This window comes from Myotis daubentonii, chromosome 6 (genome assembly GCF_963259705.1).
Source record: "Myotis daubentonii chromosome 6, mMyoDau2.1, whole genome shotgun sequence".
Taxonomy (NCBI): Eukaryota; Metazoa; Chordata; class Mammalia; order Chiroptera; family Vespertilionidae; genus Myotis; species Myotis daubentonii.
In genome coordinates, this window is record NC_081845.1 from 98082808 (window position 1) to 98103376 (window position 20569).

At 58.9% G+C, this 20569-nt stretch overlaps 2 protein-coding genes across 7 annotated transcripts; one reads left to right on the plus strand and one right to left on the minus strand.

Moving 5' to 3' along the window:
* The first annotated feature begins 1779 nt into the window (after positions 1-1779).
* DHX16 (DEAH-box helicase 16) lies at positions 1780-17079 on the plus strand. 4 transcript variants are annotated; one of them, XM_059702145.1, is made up of 20 exons: positions 1780-2282; positions 3678-3919; positions 4014-4176; positions 4489-4545; positions 7631-7885; positions 8651-8854; positions 8933-9124; positions 10095-10205; positions 10370-10485; positions 12042-12252; positions 12401-12499; positions 12584-12736; positions 13648-13788; positions 13975-14137; positions 14440-14558; positions 14642-14709; positions 15337-15499; positions 15643-15748; positions 16006-16148; positions 16829-17079. In XM_059702145.1, the coding sequence occupies exons 1-20, from the start codon at positions 2076-2078 to the stop codon at positions 16955-16957; spliced, it is 3042 nt and encodes a 1013-aa protein (XP_059558128.1). In that variant the 5' UTR covers positions 1780-2075; the 3' UTR covers positions 16958-17079. The 4 variants fall into 4 exon arrangements, 3 of the variants coding, with proteins under 3 accessions (XP_059558128.1, XP_059558129.1, XP_059558127.1); XR_009453543.1 differs by having other exon boundaries at positions 1785-2282; positions 15975-16148; positions 16829-16968; XM_059702144.1 differs by having other exon boundaries at positions 1790-2282; positions 15587-15748; positions 15975-16148; positions 16829-17054.
* Positions 17080-17090: 11 nt separating this feature from the next.
* C6H6orf136 (chromosome 6 C6orf136 homolog) lies at positions 17091-20454 on the minus strand. Of its 3 annotated transcripts, none has more exons than XM_059702171.1 (6): positions 20215-20454; positions 18736-19137; positions 18367-18455; positions 18055-18255; positions 17427-17496; positions 17091-17330 (listed from the first exon to the last, which is right to left on the minus strand). In XM_059702171.1, exons 1-6 carry the CDS (start codon positions 20284-20286, stop codon positions 17322-17324), a joined length of 843 nt encoding a protein of 280 aa, XP_059558154.1. In that variant the 5' UTR covers positions 20287-20454; the 3' UTR covers positions 17091-17321. The 3 variants fall into 3 exon arrangements, with proteins under 3 accessions (XP_059558154.1, XP_059558153.1, XP_059558155.1); XM_059702170.1 differs by having other exon boundaries at positions 17091-17355; positions 20215-20452; XM_059702172.1 differs by having other exon boundaries at positions 17235-17372.
* Positions 20455-20569: the final 115 nt, after the last annotated feature.

A 20569-nucleotide genomic window follows, 5' to 3' on the forward strand; every position in this document is an offset into this window, starting at 1 on the left:
TGCAGTGAGGGCAGACTAGGCTGGCTAGGTTCAACCCCACGCCTGGCACCTCGTAGACAAAAAAGTTATTTCTAGAATGAATGATTCAATGAGTCAATCAGCAGATGAAAAGAGCGAAGGAACTGGAAGCAGAGGATGCTCTGAATTGGAGGGGTCCGGTATTCAGAGGCCGACGGCAACGCAAGCAGCAGGCAGTGTGCCCGTGGCTAACCCAGAGTCCTTCACCCCAAGACTCAGCACCAATAACAAATCTGAAAAACAGGTCCACAGGCGAGGATTAAAAAAAATCCATTGCTATTTCATGGCTTTGTTGCCCAAGTATATAGTTGGGAGATTTTCCCATTTCAAAGAATTCTATCTTCTACAAATGTGGGAGATCTGCACTTTCCTTACCAGGCCAGTTTTTAGTTCTCCGGGGTAGGAAGACATGCTTGGATAGGTATGGTCCTGCCCATAGAGGATGCCCAGTCGGAGGGACCCCACTAAGAACAGGATGTACTAGACAAACTGATCTAAACATATGCCAACAGCCTCTAATTTACTAGCAGGGGGACCAGTTCAGAGAGGCTGTGGGTATGGAGGGTAACAGAATCTTTAAGGTAGTAGCTCATTAGGTGAAGACCCTCATCTGTTTGTTTTTTTAATTAATTAATTTATTTATTTTATCCTCATCTGTTTTGACCCAAGAAAGTAGAGGCAGGAGGCCGAGAGATGCCAGGGGCGCCCACAGTCCATCTCAGAAACCAAAAGCAGTGCGTCCAAGAAGTCAATGACACGGAATTACCAGTGGCTGTTAATTGGAATAACCATGTTTGCTTCTCGACAGTAGTGTCTGATAAGTCCCGTTAATCATGAAGCATGACGCAGGGTCAAACAGGTCCGACAGCAGGGTCAACTAACAAGGTCTGCTCACTTGTAAATATGCAGCCACCAGTGCACTTGGCAAGCTGTTAGCAAACATGCAGAGCACAGCTCGGGCATGCCTAATTCGGAGATCTTTTATTTTTACTGATTTCAGAGAGGAAGGGAGAGAGAGAGAGGGGGAAACATCGATGATGAGAGAATCATTGATTGGCTGCTTTCCTGCAGGCCCCCTACTGGATGGAGATCAAGCCTGCAACTGGGAATCGAATCCTGACCTCCCGGTTCATAGGCTGACACTCAACCACGGAGCCATAGCCGCCAGACGAGTTCGGAGAGCCTTTAAAAGTGCTTTCTGAGAGAGCATCAAGAAAGCAAGCACCTGTTCTCCCCGCAGGTCCTCGCTCAGGCCTAACCTGTGCTCACCGCTGCTGCGGACAGGGCTCCGAGCGAGCTCACTCCTCGTCAGTGTGGGCTAATTTGAAATGAAATTCCAAAATACACCTTGCTTTTTTTGGGGGGGGTAGGGCTCCATAGAACTTACATGCTTTATTTATTATGTATTTTTTCTCCCCCCCCCCCCTTAAATGTAATTCGGTAAGGGATTTTTGTCTGATTTGTTCTTTGCTATATCCCTAGCGACTACTAGCCATGGGCAAACTAGGCCCGAGGGCCAGATCCGGCCCGTTTGAAATGAATAAAACTATTGAAATAAAAGACCGTACCCTTTTATGTAATGATGTTTACTTTGAATTTATATTAGTTCACACAAACACTCCATCCATGCTTTTGTTCCGGCCCTCCGGTCCAGTTTAAGAACCCACTGTGGCCCTCGAGTCAAAAAGTTTGCCCACCCCTTAGGCGCCCGCCTTGGTTGAATGAATGGGTGAGTGAAGCATCCGCAGGCTGACCACCTGGGGGCGACAGAGATTCTGCGGGGCGGAAAAGAAAATGTACGGTTCCGCGAGACTTGGACTCTATCGGCCACCGTCGTGCTCAAACCGGAAAAGCGCCGCCGGAAGCTCCGCGGTCCGAGAGGGCGGCTTTGGGCTGTTGGAAACCGAACCTCGGGGCCCCGGCGGTTCCTGCGCGGCGGCTGGGCCCCTCGGGGCTCCAGGCCTTCGACCCGCTCGGTGCCGCGCGGCCGCTGGGCCCTTCCAGACTCCAGGCCTCCGCCCCGCCGGGCGCCCGCGCGGCTCGGGGAGCGGGTCGCCATGGCGACGCCGGCGGCGCTGGAGCGCTGGGTGCAGGACGAGCTGCACGCGGTGCTGGGGCTGAGCGAGCGGCACGTGGCGCAGTTCCTGATCGGCACGGCGCGGCGCTGCGGCTCGGCCGAGGAGTTCGTGCAGCGCCTGCGCGACACCGACACCCTGGACCTCGGCGGGCCCGCGCGGGACTTCGCCCTGCGGCTCTGGAGCAAGGTGTCGGCCGCGGCGGGGCGGGGCGGGGCGGGGCGGGGCGGGGCGGCGGGGCCGAGGGGCGGGCCTGGCCGCTCGTGCGGGTGTGGCCGGCTGCCGTCCTCCCGCGAACCTGTACGCTCCGTGCGCAGGCGCTGGTCCTGCCCGCGGCCGCCCGGGCGCTGCCCTGGTGCTGCACGTCCAGCCCCGTGCAGATGAGTGTGTCGGGTTAAGTCTCACATGGCAGCTTCTCGAACGTGAACATGCACCCATCCATCCAGGCCCCAGTTAAAGTGCAGATGCCGACCCGGAGGCCTGGGTGGGGGCCTTCGTTCCTGCATTTCTAACAAATCTAAGGAGTGTTCCGGCGGCGGTGGAGGAGAGGTGAGGGTAGTGACCAGGCGAAGCGGGCCCGGAGTCCCTGCAGTTGTCAGGTAGCGAAGGGGGAGGAGTGACGGCATCCAAGGCGAGCTTCTAGCCCTGGCCGGTTGGTTGGAGCATCGCCCCCACACACCAAGGTTGCAGGTTTGATCCGGTCAGGGCACGTACAAGAACCAACCAGTGATGCATAACTTAAGTGGAACAACAAATCGGTGTTTGTCTCTCTCTAATCAATAAATAATAAGTGCAATAAAGCCCTGGCTGGTGGCTCAGTAGATAGAGGTTCGGCCTATGCACCAGAGGGTCTCGGGTTCAATTCCCAGTCAAGGGCATGTACCTGGGTTGCAGGTTCCATCCCCGGCCTGGTTGGAGCCCCATGCAGGCGGCAACCGTCGATATTTCTCTCTCACATCAATGTTTTTCCTCTCCCCCTCTCCCTTGGGTGAGGATTAACAAAAACAACAAGTAAAATAAAAGGCACTCCTACCACCTAGCAGAGCACCTCACAGAACAGGGGCTCAGAAAGCGCACAGTGGGAGTGCAAGGGTCAGCGTGTCCGGAGCCTGTGGCTGTCCCGTGGTGCTTGGCGAGAGGTGAGGTTGGAGCAAAAGTGACAGGAGGGAGAACTTCAGATCGGTCTGTTCACCAGTGCGCCCCTGGAGCTGGTCCAGTGCCAGCCTGTTCCAGGCTCTGCAGAGCAGTCCTTGTATTCGGGCAGCCCTTGGGCGGGACTCACCTGGACCTTGGGGAGGACACAGGCTGAGCAGTTGAGAACTGGGTTTGAGAATGTCAACTCCAGGAGGGCAGAGGTGTTTTCTCTTGCATTTATTCCCCTCCCCGGTGCCTGGCAGGCGCCTGGAACAGCTTCAGTAAGTGCTTGTTACCCACGTGACTGAGCGCATGAAGGTGAGCAGCTGAGAGGCTGGTGGACGTGGGGTGAAGGAGGACTCGTTTGAGATCAGGCCGTTCCTTACAGCAGGACCAGGGCAGGGCGGGCGCCGACCAGGAGGCGCTCACTCCCCTCTCTCCTGCCGACAGGTGCCTCGGGAGGCGGCGGTGGAGAAGCCAGCCCGGGCAGCCGAGCGCGAGGCCCGAGCCCTGCTGGAGAAGAACCGGTCGTATACGTTGCTGGAGGACAGTGAGGAGAGCAGTGAGGAGAGTGTGGGGAGGGCTGGGAGCCGTCTCCAGAAGAAGCGTAAAAGGCGGAAACACCTGAGGAAGAAACGCCAGGAGGAGGAGGAGGAAGAAGAAGAGGACTCTGCGAGAGGGAAGAAGACGGGGTGAGTCGGAAGTAGGGTGCGCGGGACGGGCAGTGGCCGCTAGGGCAGTAAGCCTTCTGGGCGCCTTGATGTAATGCTCTGGGCTGGGCTGCAGGGGAAGCCGACAGCAGACGGAGAAGCCCGAGTCGGAGGATGAGTGGGAGCGGACCGAGCGAGAGCGCCTCCAGGACCTGGAGGAGCGCGACGCCTTCGCCGAGCGGGTTCGGCGGCGGGACAAGGATCGGACTCGCAATGTCCTGGAGCGGTCGGACAAGAAGGTGCGGGAACCGGAACGGCACCCTCCGCCACCCCCAGGAGGACCCCTGGGTCAGATCTGAGGGTGGCGTGATGCAGACGGGGGTCGCTGGGAAGACAAGAGGGTGCCTGTAGTGGGGAGTAGACCTCCGGAGAGGGGCCTCCTGGTCCTCTGGCTAAGGCCACCCTCTGCTGACGCCGTGGCGTGGATTCCTCAGTGAGCAGAACGTTTCCCTGTGCCGGGCGCATCTGGCGTGTCCTTGTGGTTCTGGGGGAGGGTGGCTGTGGCTGTGGGCCTGCAGCCTCACACCCGCACGCTTGGTTTCTTCTCCTAGGCTTATGAAGAGGCGCAGAAGCGCCTCAAGATGGCTGAGGAAGACCGGAAGGCCATGGTGAGTCCGGTGCCCGGGAAGCCAAGGCCAGAAGGCCGAGGAGAGACCTTGGTGGCGTGGTTAGCGGTCGGGAGGAGCAGAGAGGGTTGCAGCGGGGCTGCTGATGGTGCCTCTGGAGGAGGGGCCTGCCTGACAGGAGCCGCTGAGGGGGCTTGGTTGTAGCGGGAGGAAGCTACCCCAAAACCCGCCTGACTCTTGGATCAGATCGTACTGTGTGAGTGAGAGAACCGTGTCGTCAGAAGGCAGTTGGCCGGTAGGGGCAGGGCAGCTGTCCCCCAGGGGTGTGCTGCCCATTCAGCTCGGCACACCGTGTCCAGCGCTTTCCTCCCTAAGCCTCCCCGGTGGCCTGTGGCCTCCCTCTGGTTTCCTGGTTGGGCTGCTCACTGCACAGGGACAGGGTGCTGTGAGTGAGGGCTGAGCTGGACTTGCTCTGACGTGAGCCTAGGGAGGGTAGGCGGCTTTTCTAAGGCCTGGGCCTCCCTAGTAAGGTCACACTTAGTTTTCCCGAAGAGACTCGGGGTGTCTGAGAACGGCCTGGTGGCCTCAGGCCCCTCCTGGGCCATCCATCTCAGGTCTCACCACAAAGGACTGTGGCCAGGGACTCTCAGATGTGTCAATAGTGCAGTGTTTTTATTTGCCTGAATTTGTTTGGTCTTTTTCAATTGTGAAGACTTTCAAACAAATAGGAAAGTTGAATGAATAGTATAATGGACACTCATACAGACTATTTGGGTTCAGAAATTGCAATGCCTGTGTAAACGTGGCCTTGTTTTCTTTTTGAATCATTTAAAAGCATTTAACTGGCCAGTGCATCTCAAAGGTTGAGCGTCAAACCAGGAACCAAGAGGCCACCGGTTTGATTCCCACTGAGGGCCCATGATTGGGTTGCGGGCTCAATCCCCTGTGGGGGGCGTGCAGGAGGCAGCCGATTGATGGTGTTTCTCTCTCCTCAATGTTTCTATTTCTTTATTCCTCTCTCTCTCAAAAAAATCAATAAATATATTTTTTAAAAATAAAATAAAAGCGTTTAAGACATCATAGCACTGTATCCCATCGTCATGTGCCTCTTAGGAATACAGGCGTTCTCCCTGAAGTGGGTGCCATTGTCACCCCCGAGGAGATGAACAGCGCTTCTCATGTGTCAGCCAAGAACCTGCAATCAAATTCCCCTGCTTACCCCAAAATGTCTTTCTAACACTTTTTTACTTGTATGTATTGATTTTAGAGAGAGACACTGACCTGTTGTTCCAGTCATTTACGCATCACTGGTTGCTTCTTGTGTGTGCCTTGTCAGGATCGAACCCACACCTGGTGTGTCAGGATGGCGCTCTCACGAGCTGAGCTGCCCCACCGGCGCGGAAATGTGGTTAATAACCTCGTTTCCAAGTCGGAATCCCGTGAAGGTCCTGCCTTGCATTTGGTTGTTAGTCTCTTGGGTTTGCTCATTTTCTCTCTCTCCCCTCTTGTGGCATGTCCTGTGTTCTGGGTTTGTCTCGTTCTTCTCTTGTGAGTTAAGCTCTTCCATGCCCTGCACCTTCTTTAATGTGGAAGTTGGGTGTAAAGCTTGTCCAGACGCGGAGGAGAGCGGTGGCAGCAGCACCTGCCCTGCCAGCTCGCCCCTCACGGTGCCACCCTTTCCCCAGGAGCCGTGCCTCTAACGGGCCAGCCCAGTTGAGCCTTTCCAGAATCAGTTATTTCATGGGGGTTGCAATGCTGATGTTGGGGTGCTCTTTATATAAAGAAGAGCTTTTTCGCAACAACTAGAAGTGAGCTACAATTCCTTCTTAGCCGGCAGGGCAAATGCCTGTTTCCTTAGCTGCTAATGTTCAAAGTAGGAAGTCAGGCGTGACCCCCACCTCTCTGGTGACAGGTTCCCTGTCCTTGGTGTGTATGTGTGGCGTTACACCGTACTCATGAATTTCTTTTTTCTTTTTTTAAAAAATATATTTTATTGATTTTTTACAGAGCAGAAGGGAATGGGATAGAGAGTTGGAAACATCGATGAGAGAGAAACATCGATCAGCTGCCTCCTGCACACCCCCTACTGGGGAGGTGCCCGCAACCAAGGTACATGCCCTTGACCGGAATCGAACCTGGGACCCTTCAGTCTGCAGGCGGACGCTCTATCCACTGAGCCAAACCGGTTGGGGCATGAATTTCTTTTATATATACATAAATATATATATTTCAGAGAGGAAGGGAGAGGGGGAGAGAGGGAGAAACGTTAGTGATGAGAGAGAATCATTGATCGGCTGCCGCCCACACGCCCCATACTGGGGATCGAACCGTGACCTCCTGGTTCACAGGTCCACACTCAGCCATCTGCCTCCTTCAGGATGAAGGAGTGTTTGGTTGTGGTACTCAGATTAGGTCATGAGCATAAACTCCCTTTGAAGTCTTCACAGAACAAACAAGAAAAGCCAAGCAGTTAAATCGAATCGGAGCCCCCAGGGGTGGGCGCCTGGGTCACGGGGAGAGTGGTGGTGAGAGCCAGGAAGGCTTACGGAGGTGGCCAGTCTTCTGTCACCTTCAGTGTGTCCTGAAAAGCGTGTATCTAAGGAAACATGTAGAAGAAGCAAGTGACACACGGTGTGCGGGAGCTGTTCCCAGAGGCACCCTCCTGGGGTCCCGGGCCTGCCGTGTGCGGTGGTTCCCTCCCCCAGAGCAGCCATGCGTGTAGACAGGGCCTCTGGCCGCGAGCGTCTGAGCGGTCAGGTCGCTGCATGGCGCCTGCAGGGTGTCCGTTGTCTCCGTTTGCAGGCGGAGACTGCTCCCCAGTGCTGGTGTCCGCCCTTGGCTCCCCTCTTCACTCCCTCGAATAGGAACTAGGGGAGCAGCCTCAGACATTCAGATAATCGCCCTGATGCCTTTGTATTGGCAATGGCGAGGCTGCTTTGGGGCCTTCCAGCGGCAGCGGGTCTGTGGGTCTGCTGCGGCCTCCAAGCCTGTGCTCGCCGCTCACAGGTGCTCACAGAGGAAAGGGAGGCTCATCTTGAGGTTCTTGTCTCCCCCTGTCGTGCTGGTAGGAAGGGGGCAGGGTTACCATTCCACAGGATGAGGCCTCAACTGCCCCGTGCTGACCCAGGTCCCTGAGCTGCGGAAGAAGTCGCGCCGCGAGTACCTGGCCAAGCGGGAGCGAGAGAAGCTGGAGGACCTGGAGGCCGAGCTGGCGGATGAGGAGTTCCTTTTTGGGGACGTGGAGCTGAGCCAGCATGAGCGGCGAGAGCTCAAATACAAGCGGCGAGTGCGGGATCTGGCCCGGGAGTACCGGGCAGCCGGTGAGCAGGAGAAGCTGGAGGCCACCAATCGCTACCACATGCCCGAGGAGACCCGAGGACAGGTGAGGTGAAGGCGCAGCCGCAGGGTCCTGCCTTGGTGTCGGTGGGGGCTAGCCCCTTCCTTGTCTCCCTTTCCCAGTAGGCCCGGTCGGGACGGGGAGGAGGGAGCTTGGCAGAGAACAGGCCTGCCCACTGCCCTCGGTGCCCGCCTGCTCACTGCCCTCTGTGCCCGCCTGCTCACTGCCCTCTGTGCCCGCCAGCCCACTGCCCTCTGTGCCCGCCTGCTCACTGCCCTCTCTGCCCGCCAGCCCACTGCCCTCTGTGCCCGCCTGCTCACTGCCCTCTCTGCCCGCCAGCCCACTGCCCTCTGTGCCCAGCCGGCCCACTGCCCTCTGTGCCCACCCTGCTCACTGCCCTCTGTGCCCACCCTGCTCACCGCCCTCTGTGCCCGCCTGCTCACCGCCCTCTGTGCCCGCCCTGCTCACCGCCCTCTGTGCCCGCCAGCCCACTGCCCTCTGTGCCTGCCGGCCCACTGCCCTCTGTGCCCACCCTGCTCACTGCCCTCTGTGCCTGCCGGCTCACTGCCCTCTCTGCCCGCCTGCTCACTGCCCTCTGTGCCCACCTGCTCACTGCCCTCTGTGCCCGCCAGCCCACTGCCCTCTGTGCCCACCCTGCTCACTGCCCTCTGTGCCCACCCTGCTCACTGCCCTCTGTGCCCACCCTGCTCACTGCCTTCTGTGCCCGCCCTGCTCACCGCCCTCTGTGCCCGCCCTGCTCACTGCCCTCTGTGCCCGCCCTGCTCACTGCCCTCTCTGCCCGCCCCGCAGCCAGCGCGAGCTGTGGATCTGGTGGAGGAGGAGTCTGGCGCCCCCGGGGAGGAGCAGCGGCGCTGGGAGGAGGCCCGGCTGGGGGCCGCCGCCCTGAAATTTGGGGCCCGAGATGCTGCCTCCCAGGAGCCCAAGTACCAGCTGGTACTGGAGGAAGAGGAGACCATCGAGTTTGTCCGGGCCACTCAGCTGCAGGGCGATGAGGTAAGGGAGAGCCCCGCACCTCGTGAGGAGGATAGGGGGCGGCGGGCCCTGACGCTCACGCCCCTCCCTCCTTCCCAGGAGCCGGCAGCTCCGCCCTCTCCCACCCAGGCCCAGCAGCAGGAGTGCATCCAGGCCGTGCGCCGCAGCCTCCCCGTGTTCCCCTTCCGCGAGGAGCTCCTGGCCGCCATTGCGAGTCACCAGGTCCTCATCATCGAGGGCGAGACAGGCTCGGGGAAGACCACCCAGATCCCGCAGTATCTGTTTGAGGAGGTGCGGCATCCCCACGCCAGGGCCAGCCCGCCCCTCGCTGAGCAGGCTCTGCCGGAGCCCTTCCCTGACCTCAGGAGCTGCTCACCTCCCCACGCTAGCATTCCCTTTCCCACGCAACGGGGAGGGTCTGTCTCTGTTCTCACTTCCCGCCACAGTGCCTGGCTGGGGGTGTTCTCCGTCCCCATTGGAAGGCAGTGCCTGGGGTGGGGGAGGGGTGAGAGGGGCCCTCACTCCAGTCCAGCGAGGCCTCTGCTCCTCCAGGGAGCGGAGAGCCTGCATCCTGCTCCTCAGCACTTGCCCCCGTCCTTCTGAGTCTGCCCCACCTGCTCTGTCCTTTCCCAGCTCCAATCTCACTGACCCCAGAACTATTTCTTTAATGCTTTTTAATGATGATTTGGGGGGAGAGGGAAGGGGAGGGAGAGAGAGATAGGAACATTGATCAGTTGCCTCCTGCACACTTCCTACTGGGGATCAAGCCCGACATGCCCTGACTGGGAATCGAACTGGTGACCTCTGGGTGCGTGGGTCGACACTCAGTCCACTGAGCCCAGAACTTCATCTGCAAAGGGCTGGGACTGCCAGGGCTGGCTGAGAACCCTGGGTGGCCTGGGTCTGCCATTCCATCCATTTGCCCTCCCTGTCTGGGCTTCAGCTTCTGTCTGTCTGCTCCCTCCGCCCCGCACCCCCCGCCCAGCCCGCCTTTGCCCGCATTTACAACTGTTTTCTCTGAGTTGCCTTAGGTGCCAGTTCTATATTTAACAGGAGAGGACCTCTTCTTTTTCCTTTTTTGTTTATTGCCCTGAGAGAGAGAGAAACACCGATTTGTTGTTCCATTTATTTCTGTGTCATTGGTTGATTCTTGTATGTGCCCTGACCGGGGATCAAACCCACAGCCTGGGTGTGTCAGAGCAGTACTCCCACCAAGTTGAGTTACTGGCCAGGGAGGAGCTCACCCTTCTCTGTCACTCAGGGTTATACAAAGAAGGGTCTGAAGATCGCCTGCACCCAGCCCAGGAGAGTGGCCGCCATGAGTGTGGCCGCCCGAGTCGCTCGGGAGATGGGCGTGAAGCTGGGGAATGAGGTGAGCTCTGGAGGGACCGATGGGTGAGGGGAGCCCAGGGGTCTGGGGTTCAACCCACACTGCCCTGGGGGCCCCGCACCGCATGTCTGGGCGCGGCCTCGTCGCCTGGCCCGGCACTCCCTTCAGAGAGCGCCAGCCCACTCCGCACGCTGACGCCTCGGCAGGTGGGCTACAGCATCCGCTTTGAGGACTGCACGTCGGAGCGGACGGTCCTGCGCTACATGACCGACGGCATGCTGCTCCGCGAGTTCCTCTCGGAGCCCGACCTGGCGAGCTACAGGTAGGCCCGGCCCGCCTCCCACAGGAGAGCCGGCGCCTTCCCTCCCCGCTCTGCGCCCGCCTCCCCTCGGCCTTTCTCTCCTTTCTTCTCACCCGTCCCTCTGGCCATGGCCAGTCCTTGAGCCTTTGTGACCCCGGAGGCCAGGGCTGATCTCCGGGTCCCATAGTTCTGGGCTGGAGGCTAGAGGGACTGCAGAGAAAGCCCCTCCCTCCGGCTGCAGCTGTTCCCAGAGGTTAGAAACGGGTAGAGGGTGGAGTGCGGGGGAGTTGAAAGGCTGAAGACCACTCGAAGGAACTTAGGGTTGCAGCTTCCAGGGGAGACACTCAAGGACAGAGCCTGGTCCCGCTGCCACATGGGAGAGGGGCCAGACTTGGCCTTTTTTTTTTTTTTTTAGTATATTTTTATTGATTTCAGAGAGGAAGGGAGAGGAAGAGAGAGATAGAAATATCAGGGATCAGAGGGAATCATTGATTGGCTGCCTCCTGCACGTTGGACCGAGCCCGCAACCCAGGCATGTGCGTGCCCTTGACTGGAATCGAACCTGGGACCCTTCGGTCCACAGCCCGACACTCTATCCACTGAGCCAAACCGGCCAGGGCCACACTTGTCTTATGGGACCCCAGAGAGCACATCTAGGAGCCATGGGGTGTCACAGGAGAGGAGATTCAGGACCAAGGCGCCGTGGAGGCGAGACCGCAGTTGCTCATGAGTGGGTCTCAGTGCTGCGCTGACCCACAGGGGCGGGTAGTAACGTGCTGAGGGCAGAAGGCTCATGCGTGGGATGCGGGTGGGGTCAGGCCAGCTGAGCAAGAGGGTGCCAAGTTCTGGTCCTAGAAGGTCAGAGTGCAGCCATAGGACAAATAAGACTTGACATTTTACACCCCTTCCAAAACGCTCTCAGAGCCCACGGAAGGCCAGCCAGTGCCAGAGCGTTTGGGGTGCAGTTCTTTCCCAGCAACCCCAGCGGGAAATGGCCGGGGCTTCCCCATCCGGCCAGGGTTCATGCAAAGAGTTGAGGTGGGGCATGAGCTCCTACAGGCGTGGTTGCCACCAGAAACCCAAAGACTAGAACAAGGAGAAAGAGAGTGCACAGAATAGCTGGCTCAGGAGGAGGCCTAGAAGTCTGCAGAGCCACTAGGTCGGGCTGGAAGGCTCGCCAGTCCCAGGAGTCTGGGAGCTGCTGGCTTTGGGGATCGTGATGGCACAGTCCGCCGCCCGCCCAGCCAGCCTGACCGGAAGAGGCCCTGCCCTCACTTCCCGCTTCTGTGACTGCAGCAGACTTTTGACTCGGAACCACAGGGAGGTCTGGCTCGTCTTGGCTCCGCCCTCCAACCCCAGGTCTGGGAAGCTGCTGTTTTCCCACTGAGAGGCTGCGGGCCATCGAGCCTGGTCTCCCCTACTCTCTGCTGGTCTTACTTCACGGCGATTCGCTTTCCTGGAGCCCCTCGTCCCACATTCACCCTTGGACTCTGTCTCTAGCTGCCCTTCATCCGGGGGACCCCACGTCCACGCCTGCATGGCCTGCTCTTCTCACTCACTGCTCCCTGTTCCCCCAGCGTGGTGATGGTGGATGAGGCTCACGAGCGGACCTTGCACACGGACATTCTCTTTGGACTGATCAAAGATGTGGCTCGCTTCCGACCCGAGCTCAAGGTCCTGGTGGCTTCGGCCACACTGGACACCGCCCGCTTTTCCACCTTCTTTGATGATGCCCCCGTCTTCCGGATCCCTGGACGCCGGTTTCCAGTTGACATCTTCTATACCAAGGTGCTCCCCGAGGACGGGCTGAAGTGTGAGGCATGAGGCGGGGGAGGGCAGGGTGGGTGGAGAGTCCACAGGGGATGGGACTGAGCGTGTGGACCGGGGAGGACGAGGCTGTCTGAGCAAGTGCCTACCTGTGCCCTCTCCTTGCCAGGCTCCGGAGGCCGACTACCTGGAAGCCTGTGTCGTGTCTGTGCTGCAGATCCACGTGACACAGCCCCCCGGGGACGTCCTGGTGTTCCTGACGGGACAGGTAAGGGGGTCCCAGAGAAGACGGGGCCGGCAGGTCCAGGGCGGCCTCTGTGATCAGTTCCTGCTGCTCTCCCCCCAAAACCAGGAGGAGATCGAGGCTGCCTGTGAGATGCTCCAGGACCGCTGCCGTCGCCTGGGCTCCAAGATCCGGGAGCTGCTGGTGCTGCCCATCTACGCCAACCTGCCCTCCGACATGCAGGCCCGCATCTTCCAGCCCACGCCCCCCGGGGCACGCAAGGTGAGAGAGCTGCAGAAACCTGCGCTCCACCCTGTGGTGCTGGGGCGCTCCAGTGCCGGCTCTGGAGCGAGGACACGGACGCAGGCGGGAGTGGGAATTTGTCTGCACCTGTGAAATGCAGGGATGTCAGAGGAAGGCTTAAGGTGTGATTGAGGTCAGAATGCAAGGTTCAGTGGAAGGTTCGTGAGAAGCAGTGGGAGACAGGGCAAAACCACATATGGACTAGGTTAGGGAGGGCCTCGGGTGGCAGGTGCACGAGTTTGGACTTTAGACTGAATGGCAGTCACAGGATTTTGAACGAAGTGTAACTTTCATCAAATATCGAACGGGTTCTCGCAGGTTCTGTTCTGGGGGTGGGATATGGTGAGACAGTCCTGGCCTCGAGAGCTCCCAGTGGGGTCAGTTAGGAGACAGTGCCAGGAGGAGACACGGCGCAGCAGGGGCGTGAGGCTCGGCGGGAACTTTCCTGAGCGTGTAGGGAAGGCCTCCCCTCTCCATTCAAGTGAAAGTGAGGCAGAGGCTTGAACTGGATGAGGAGGGAGCCAGGCTGGGACCCTGAGAGGAGACAAGGTCTTGAGGGCTCGCGCCGAGTGGGCGTGGCTGTAACTCCAGCAGGATGGGAGTGATGGGAGGTGCATTTTAAAAGGACCCTTCCAGATGCCACGGACCGGGCGGCCCCATCTCCCAGCTCTGAAACCTCAGCCGCTTCTCCACTCCCTTTCCACGTCATGCCCTTGCTGAGCCCCACTGCCCCTCACCGGCCTCCCAGCCTGTCCCCCTGGGACTGGACACGAATGCCCTCAGCTCCTGCCCTTATCTGCCCCTGCCGTCTACTCCAAATCTCCCCGGATTCCTCTTCCTACATAGCTGGGAGGTGGGGGTCTCTGAGTGACCCACAGCCTCTCACTCAGGTGGTTGTGGCAACCAACATCGCCGAGACTTCACTCACCATCGAGGGCATCATTTACGTGCTGGATCCAGGGTTCTGTAAGCAGAAGAGCTACAACCCTCGCACGGGCATGGAGTCACTCACGGTCACACCCTGCAGCAAGGTCAGCCCGGGCTCCAGGGGGTCTCCGTGGTGGAGCGGGAGGCAGAATGGACCCACAGGCAGGCCCTACTCAGAAGCCGGGGGGCTTAGAGGACGGAACCACAGCCTCCTAGATTCTTTGCATAAGCACTGCCCTTTCTCTTTCCCTCACCCAGTTGTCAGCCGGCCTGTCTGTCCTTCTTTCCAGGCCTCAGCCAATCAGCGAGCAGGCCGGGCTGGCCGCGTGGCGGCCGGGAAGTGCTTCCGCCTGTACACCGCCTGGGCCTATCAGCACGAGCTGGAGGAAACCACGGTGCCCGAGATCCAGAGGACCAGCCTGGGCAATGTGGTGTTGCTGCTCAAGAGCCTAGGTCAGTGGTCGGCAAACTGTGGCTCAGCAAACCGTGGCTCGCGAGCCACATGCGGCTCTTTGGCCCCTAGTGTGGCTCTTCCACAAAATACCGACTTCTGCGCCCGGGCCACAAAGTTTCAATCGCACTGTGTGTGCGCACCTGCACGTGGTATTTTGTGGAAGAGCCACACTCAAGGGGCCAAAGAGCCACGGTTTGCTGACCACGGGCCTAGGTGATTGGGGTCCCGGGCCTTCCGAGAGGCTGGGCTGGAGTCAGTGGTCCTAGGAAAGGGACTCTATTCTGCCCTCACTTCTCTGCAGGGATCCATGACCTCATGCACTTTGACTTCCTGGACCCTCCCCCGTATGAGACCCTGCTGCTGGCGTTGGAGCAGCTGTATGCTCTGGGAGCCCTCAACCACCTTGGGGAGCTCACCACGGTGAGTGGAGGCCGTGGGCTGGGCAGGAGGACAGGGACACCTGAGGGAGGACCGGCTCAACCCTCTCTCTTTCCTCTCCTTAGTCTGGTAGAAAGATGGCAGAGCTGCCAGTGGACCCCATGCTATCTAAAATGATCCTGGCTTCTGAGAAGTGAGTGCCCCCATCCGGCCGGGCCCCCACCCACAAACTGGCCATACCGGCCATCTTTGTTATTTTGCTCCTTTTCTCTCTACCATATTCTTCTGTAACAAATAAGTTATCAGAGAACTCTTCCTGCCCTCTGTGAGGCCCACAGGGCCAGTAAGACACTGCTGTGCTTGGTCATTATGTGAAATGGGTAAGATTGACACACACGTAGGACGTTTGGGGGCATGAAGGGAAGGGGAAGACTTTCCATCTGTGAGGAGTGCGGAGTGAGGGCTGGTCTGGGGCTTGCTCATCCTAAGGCTCAGACTGGAGCATTTAGATGTGGCTGTGGAGGGACCACCTTTAAACGCCGTGGTTGGGTCAGAGGTCATCACATGAGCCGAAAGGAAGTGGCCTTTCCCCGATGCATAGCGCACACCTTGCCTCTGCCTCCTCAGCGGCCCGTCCTTCCCCGGCAGATGCCATCACAGCCCCGAGCTGCTGGCACTGCCCCCAGATCTAGCTACTCGGAGTGCTTGCCCTGTGCCGCGGGCGGCCCCCGTGTGAGGACACAGCCCACACAGCGGTCACTCCCCGTGTCTGTCTGTACGTCTGGCTTTGAGCTCTCAAGCTTTCCCCCTTCCTGCCCAGGTACAGCTGCTCAGAGGAGATCCTGACAGTGGCCGCCATGCTGTCCGTCAACAACTCCATCTTCTACCGGCCCAAGGACAAAGTCGTGCACGCGGACAACGCCCGCGTCAACTTCTTCCTCCCTGGGGGGGACCACCTGGTTCTGCTAAACGTGTACACGCAGGTCGCTGGGCTCAGGAGAGTGGGAAGGAGGGGGACGTGGGAGACTCTGGTCCTGGATACACTCACCCCTCCTTAACCCTCTCCACAGTGGGCTGAGAGTGGTTACTCTTCCCAGTGGTGCTACGAGAACTTTGTCCAGTTCAGATCGATGCGCCGAGCCCGGGATGTGCGAGAGCAGCTGGAGGGGCTGTTGGAGCGGGTGGAAGTTGGCCTCAGTTCCTGCCAGGGGGACTATATCCGTGTCCGCAAGGTCAGCGTTCCTCCCGCGGCCCCCGGGCTCCGAGGGGCCAGCTTCCCCAGGCCTGAGCAGCCCTCCTGCCTGAGCTGGGGAAGGTCCGTTTCCTCCCGGGGGCTCTTCACGCACCCTTCCCTTCCTAGTTCTCCAGAAACCTGAACTAACACTGAAAAGGTGGCGAGGGCTGAGGGCCCCTGGGGTCTGGCCTTCCCATTGAGGGTCTCTCCTGGCTGCTCCTTAGGCCGTCACTGCCGGTTACTTTTACCACACAGCACGGCTGACTCGCAGCGGCTACCGCACAGTGAAACAGCAGCAGACAGTGTTCATTCACCCCAACTCCTCCCTCTTTGAGGAACAGCCCCGCTGGCTGCTCTACCATGAACTTGTTTTGACCACCAAGGAGTTCATGCGACAGGTGAGGGTTCCACCCCCTGCCCTGGCAGGTGGAGGTTGTAGAGACGAGTGGTACTCTGGCCAGCGAAACCCAGGCTCGAGTCGCTGGACCTGGCAGAGGAACAGGAAACCAATTGGTTTAAGGAAGGGTAAGCTAGAAAGGTGCCCTTCCTGACAGCTGACTCAGGTCTCGGAGATCTGACCATCGCACCATGAGCATTTGAAAGGCTGTTGTCCCGGATGCCGGTGCTGGGGATGGTGGTGAGCAACGCAGGTGTGGCCTCGGCCCGTGTACTTTACGGTTCCCATGCAGGCCTTCGGAGAGCCCACTCGGGAGCCTGAGTAACACGTGGAGGTGTGCCCGCCTCAGGCAGGCAGTGCAGAGCTCTGCGCCTTCCTGCAGCCACAGGGAAAAGAACCTTTTTTAAATATATTTTTTATTGATTTCAGAGAGGAAGGGGGAGAGAGAAACCTTGATGAGAGAGAATCACTGATCGGCTGCCTCCTGCATGCCCCCCACTGGGGATCAAGCCTGCAACCCAGGCAAGTGCCCTTGATCAGAATCGAACCCGGGACCCTTCAGTCTGCAGGCGGACGCGCTCTACCCACTGAGCCAAGCCGGCTAGGGCAGAGAACCTTTTTGAGCTCACACATGAGAATCTAGGGAAGATGGGATCACTGCTGGTTTCTCTCCCCTTCTAGGTATTGGAGATTGAGAGCAGCTGGCTTCTGGAGGTGGCACCTCACTATTATAAAGCCAAGGAGCTAGAAGATCCCCATGCCAAGAAAATGCCCAAAAAAACAGGCAAGACACGTGAAGAGCTAGGGTAACGAAACAAAACGTAACAGAACACGACGTCAGCTGCATCTTCTCCACGTTATTTATATCCATTAATAAAGTAGTTTTGGAATAAAGCTTGTGGGGACTTTTGTGAGCTAGAGAAAGTGGTGTGGAGATTCCATCTCATATTTTCACTTAGACTTTATTATTTACAAGTTAAATTACACAGCATGAGATGGCAAGGAGGGAGGGAGGGGGAGGAGCGGGAAGAAACTGGCCAACCCCACCTCTTGTGTGTAGCAGTTTTCAGTGCTGCCCCGCCCCAGTTCCTGGAGGAGGCCTTGGGTCACAGGTGGAAGTTGGGTTCTGGCTCTGACAGCCCCAGCATCACCAGGGCTCCCACAAGCAGCTTCTTCACAGGCACTGGGGGTGAGTGTGAGGGCATCAGCTGCCGGGAGGAAGTTACTGCATTAGCAGGGGTGCTGCCCCTCCACCCACCCCATCCACCCTGGGACTCACTTTGTCTAGGCGATGGCGATAAATGAGGCCGCTGGAATTCAGGTAGAAAGTGGAATAGGCATCATAGGTCCTGGTGAAAGAAGAGAGGCTGAAGGGGAAGGTGGCTGATCCCAAAGATTCATTCAAGCATTTGCTTAAATTCCTAGTCCCTTGACTGCTACACACTAGTATTACATCACCTGGGGACTTTGAAAAATCCTGAAGCCCAGGTTGCACCCCGTCACAATTAAAGCAGAGTGTCTGGCACCAAGATGATCCCACTGTGCAGCAGTCTACAAGCTGCTGATGTGGGGCAAGCCCAACAACTGCTCGGGATCCTACTCTGCCAGAAATTTACCTAAGGGTGTGAGGCTCAACTTACGAGGCGGGAGTTTTCATTTGTTCCGTAAGTATTTGAATTCCTACCTATGTGCCAGGTGATACACATGAACAAGCTGAGTTCAGAGCTTCTCTCATGTGCTCCGTCCCAGTTCTGTTACAGTAAAGGGGACTGAACCAAGACCCTGCCCTGAAGGAACCTCGGTGAAGGCAGGGAGAGGAAGGGCTATCCAGGAGACCAGACCACCAGTCCTGAAACGGAACGTGTGGGAAGAGGGTGGTGGCGTGGGGTCCATCCTCAGCCCCTTACCGGTAAAGCTCTTCCTTGTCACGTTTGTAGAAACGCAGAAAGAGCGTGTGGATGGGCAGCCCCACCAGCCGCCAGCGGGCCTGCAGGGTCCAGTTCTCAGGGTGGCGGGTCAACTGCAGGACCTCCAACTGAACTTGTGCAAAATAGTTCCAGGCCAGGAAGCGGCAGAGGGTCAGCGACAGGATGTACCACGTCCGGCCCCTGAGAAGAAGGGACGGGAAAGCAATCTCACGCAGAACCAGAACAAGCCGCGTGAGAAAGGGGAAGCAGATGCAGAGCAGCAGCCCGGCACCTTCCCCAGCACAGACTCACTTGGTACGGATGCGCAGGATCTCGTTGATGAACTCCACGTCCGAGGAGTAGAGAGAATAGTCATGGGAGTGAAGGAAGAGAGTGGGGAGCTGGTGGAAGAAGAAGGCATCACCAGTGGGAAAGGAGCGATGATCCTTTCTCTGTTTCCTATTTTTAGGGCCTCCTTCCCTCTGAGTGAAAGGTCATTTCCATGCCATGTATAACTTCCCTTAATCCAAACCGAGGATTATCTTCTACTTGGGAAATGTCTGTAACATGTTTCTATACTTTCCTTGTGGTTCCAAGAAAGAATCCAGTTGACTAGCCCTCTATCTCCAAGGTCACCTGCATTCCCACCAGGTGGGTGAAGGTCCCTTCTGAATGACTCACCTCCTGTCGCAGTCTCTCATACATGACAGCCAGGTGCTCCTCCATGCTGGGGTCTCCCGACGGAGTGGCAGGGGAAGGGCGGGCCGTCACAGGGGCTTGGAAAGATAGCACAGCCCCAACACAGGGGCAGGAAGGTCCCTCAAACAGGCTCCTAAGCCCATCCAGACAGCCACTATGCAACTCAGGTCCTGGTCCCTCCTCCCCCTTTCCTGGAGGGAGACTCGCCCATGGTGAGCTGAGGGCGGGGACCTGAGGGAGAGGTAACGGGGGAGCTCGGGGAAGCAGCCCAGGAGGAGGGCACGAGAGTGCGGGAGACCGGAAAAGGGGGGAAGAGGGAGAAGTGGCCGTCGTGGAGTGGGGCCACAGGGGTGGGAATGGCAGAGCCCGTGGAGAAAGCTGGTCCTAAGGAGGAAGAAAAGGGAAAGCAATAACCCAGCTGCCCATGGCCCTTCATCCAAACTCTCACGAACACTTCCACTCCCACCGGCTCCTCCGGCAGAAGGGGGAATTGCTCAAGGTAAAGGGGTGGATTCACCTCCATCTCCAGGAGGAAACAGATATTTCTATGACAAGCACCTCCGCCAAACGGTTAGCAAATGCCTTTACATTTAAGATCCCAATACTTTGGGGGCAGTTCCAGGGCTCCTGGCGCAAGGCTCACATCCATGTTTGGAGAGAGAACGAGGAAGGAATCGTTTTATTGCGCTGTGGGTGAAAGGCGTGGCCTGCAGACTCCACAACCATGTGCGTCCAATGGAACAGGAGCCAATGAGCACCCAGCCCACCGTGCACCTTCAGCACTCGCATTCCCTGTAAATCCTCTCACAGTCGGGGAGGAAGCCCACGAGTTATGGCGAGGCTCCAAACCACAGTAAATGTCGAGCCTTGCGACTTGTAAAGTAGTGCACAAAGGTAAGCTGTCGCTCGGGCCCCACTGATGACACAGCCCAGGAGACCAGGAAAGGCTGGACTCCACTCCTGCTCAATGACCTTGAAACTGATGCGGAGGAAGGAGGTCACCCAAAGTCTGGCTGACCAAGTCCCCGCGTCACTCCATCACTCCGGGGCGTGGCTATCCTGCCCACCGGGGTGCAGGGCCCGAGCCGGGTCCACCGGGCCCGAGGCCGCCTTCCTGCCGGGACCGCTATCCGTGTGCAAGGTCTGCCTGGTGGGGACCGGTAACTCCGGGCGGCGCTGCGCCGGGTGCGGGTGCGTGCGAACCTCTCCGCCCCCAGCCCTTCAAATCACCTCCATGCACAGACCGTGGCGGAGTCACGGACGCCCCCCACCCCCCCAAGACCCGGAGGAACGATCAGGGCTGGCAGCGCCCCTCCCCCGTCCACGACCCTCGCCCTCCACGCACAGCCGACACAGGGAGGGCGGTGGGCGTCACTGCGCCTGCGCAAGACGGCGCGCTCCGCCCTCGCACGGCTGGAGGGTCGCCCCGCCCCGCCTCCCTCCCGGGCGCCCCCTCCTCACCTGGGGCCGAGCCTGGTAGGCGCGGAGGCACGGGCCCAGACGCCTGGCCGCCCCCCTGCTGGGTTGGTACATGGTCTTCCGGGAGTGGGGAGCGCGCCTGCCGAGTGCGGCTGCCCCTCCTCGCGGGGTGAGCGCGCCCCGCCGCCGGCTCCTTGAAGGGGAAAGGAGGGGGTCACGGCGGAGAGAGAAACGGAGACGATGCGCGCCTGCGCACTGCGGCAGGTCTGGCGAAGCGGCGAGGCGCCGGTCTGCCGTCAGTGCGCCTGCGCCAGCGGTCGGAGCCTGCCTTAGTGCGCCTGCGCAGTAAGCCAGCGGCCGCCGGCTTCGCGCCACCCCGGGCGCTTGCGCAAGATGC

Excerpts from the sequence above, each read along its gene's own strand:
- C6H6orf136 (XM_059702170.1), bottom strand. The coding sequence starts at position 20,286 with ATGTACCAACCCAGCAGGGGGGCGGCCAGGCGTCTGGGCCCGTGCCTC. Across the intron at positions 17,497-18,054 it reads GACAAGGAAGAGCTTTACCG|GACCTATGATGCCTATTCCA; the intron begins GTAAGGGGCTGA and ends TTCTTTCACCAG. Across the intron at positions 17,356-17,426 it reads ATCGCCATCGCCTAGACAAA|CTGATGCCCTCACACTCACC; the intron begins GTGAGTCCCAGG and ends TCCTCCCGGCAG.
- DHX16 (XM_059702144.1), top strand. The coding sequence starts at position 2,076 with ATGGCGACGCCGGCGGCGCTGGAGCGCTGGGTGCAGGACGAGCTGCAC. Across the intron at positions 9,125-10,094 it reads CGCAGTATCTGTTTGAGGAG|GGTTATACAAAGAAGGGTCT; the intron begins GTGCGGCATCCC and ends TCTGTCACTCAG. Across the intron at positions 14,138-14,439 it reads GTTGCTGCTCAAGAGCCTAG|GGATCCATGACCTCATGCAC; the intron begins GTCAGTGGTCGG and ends ACTTCTCTGCAG.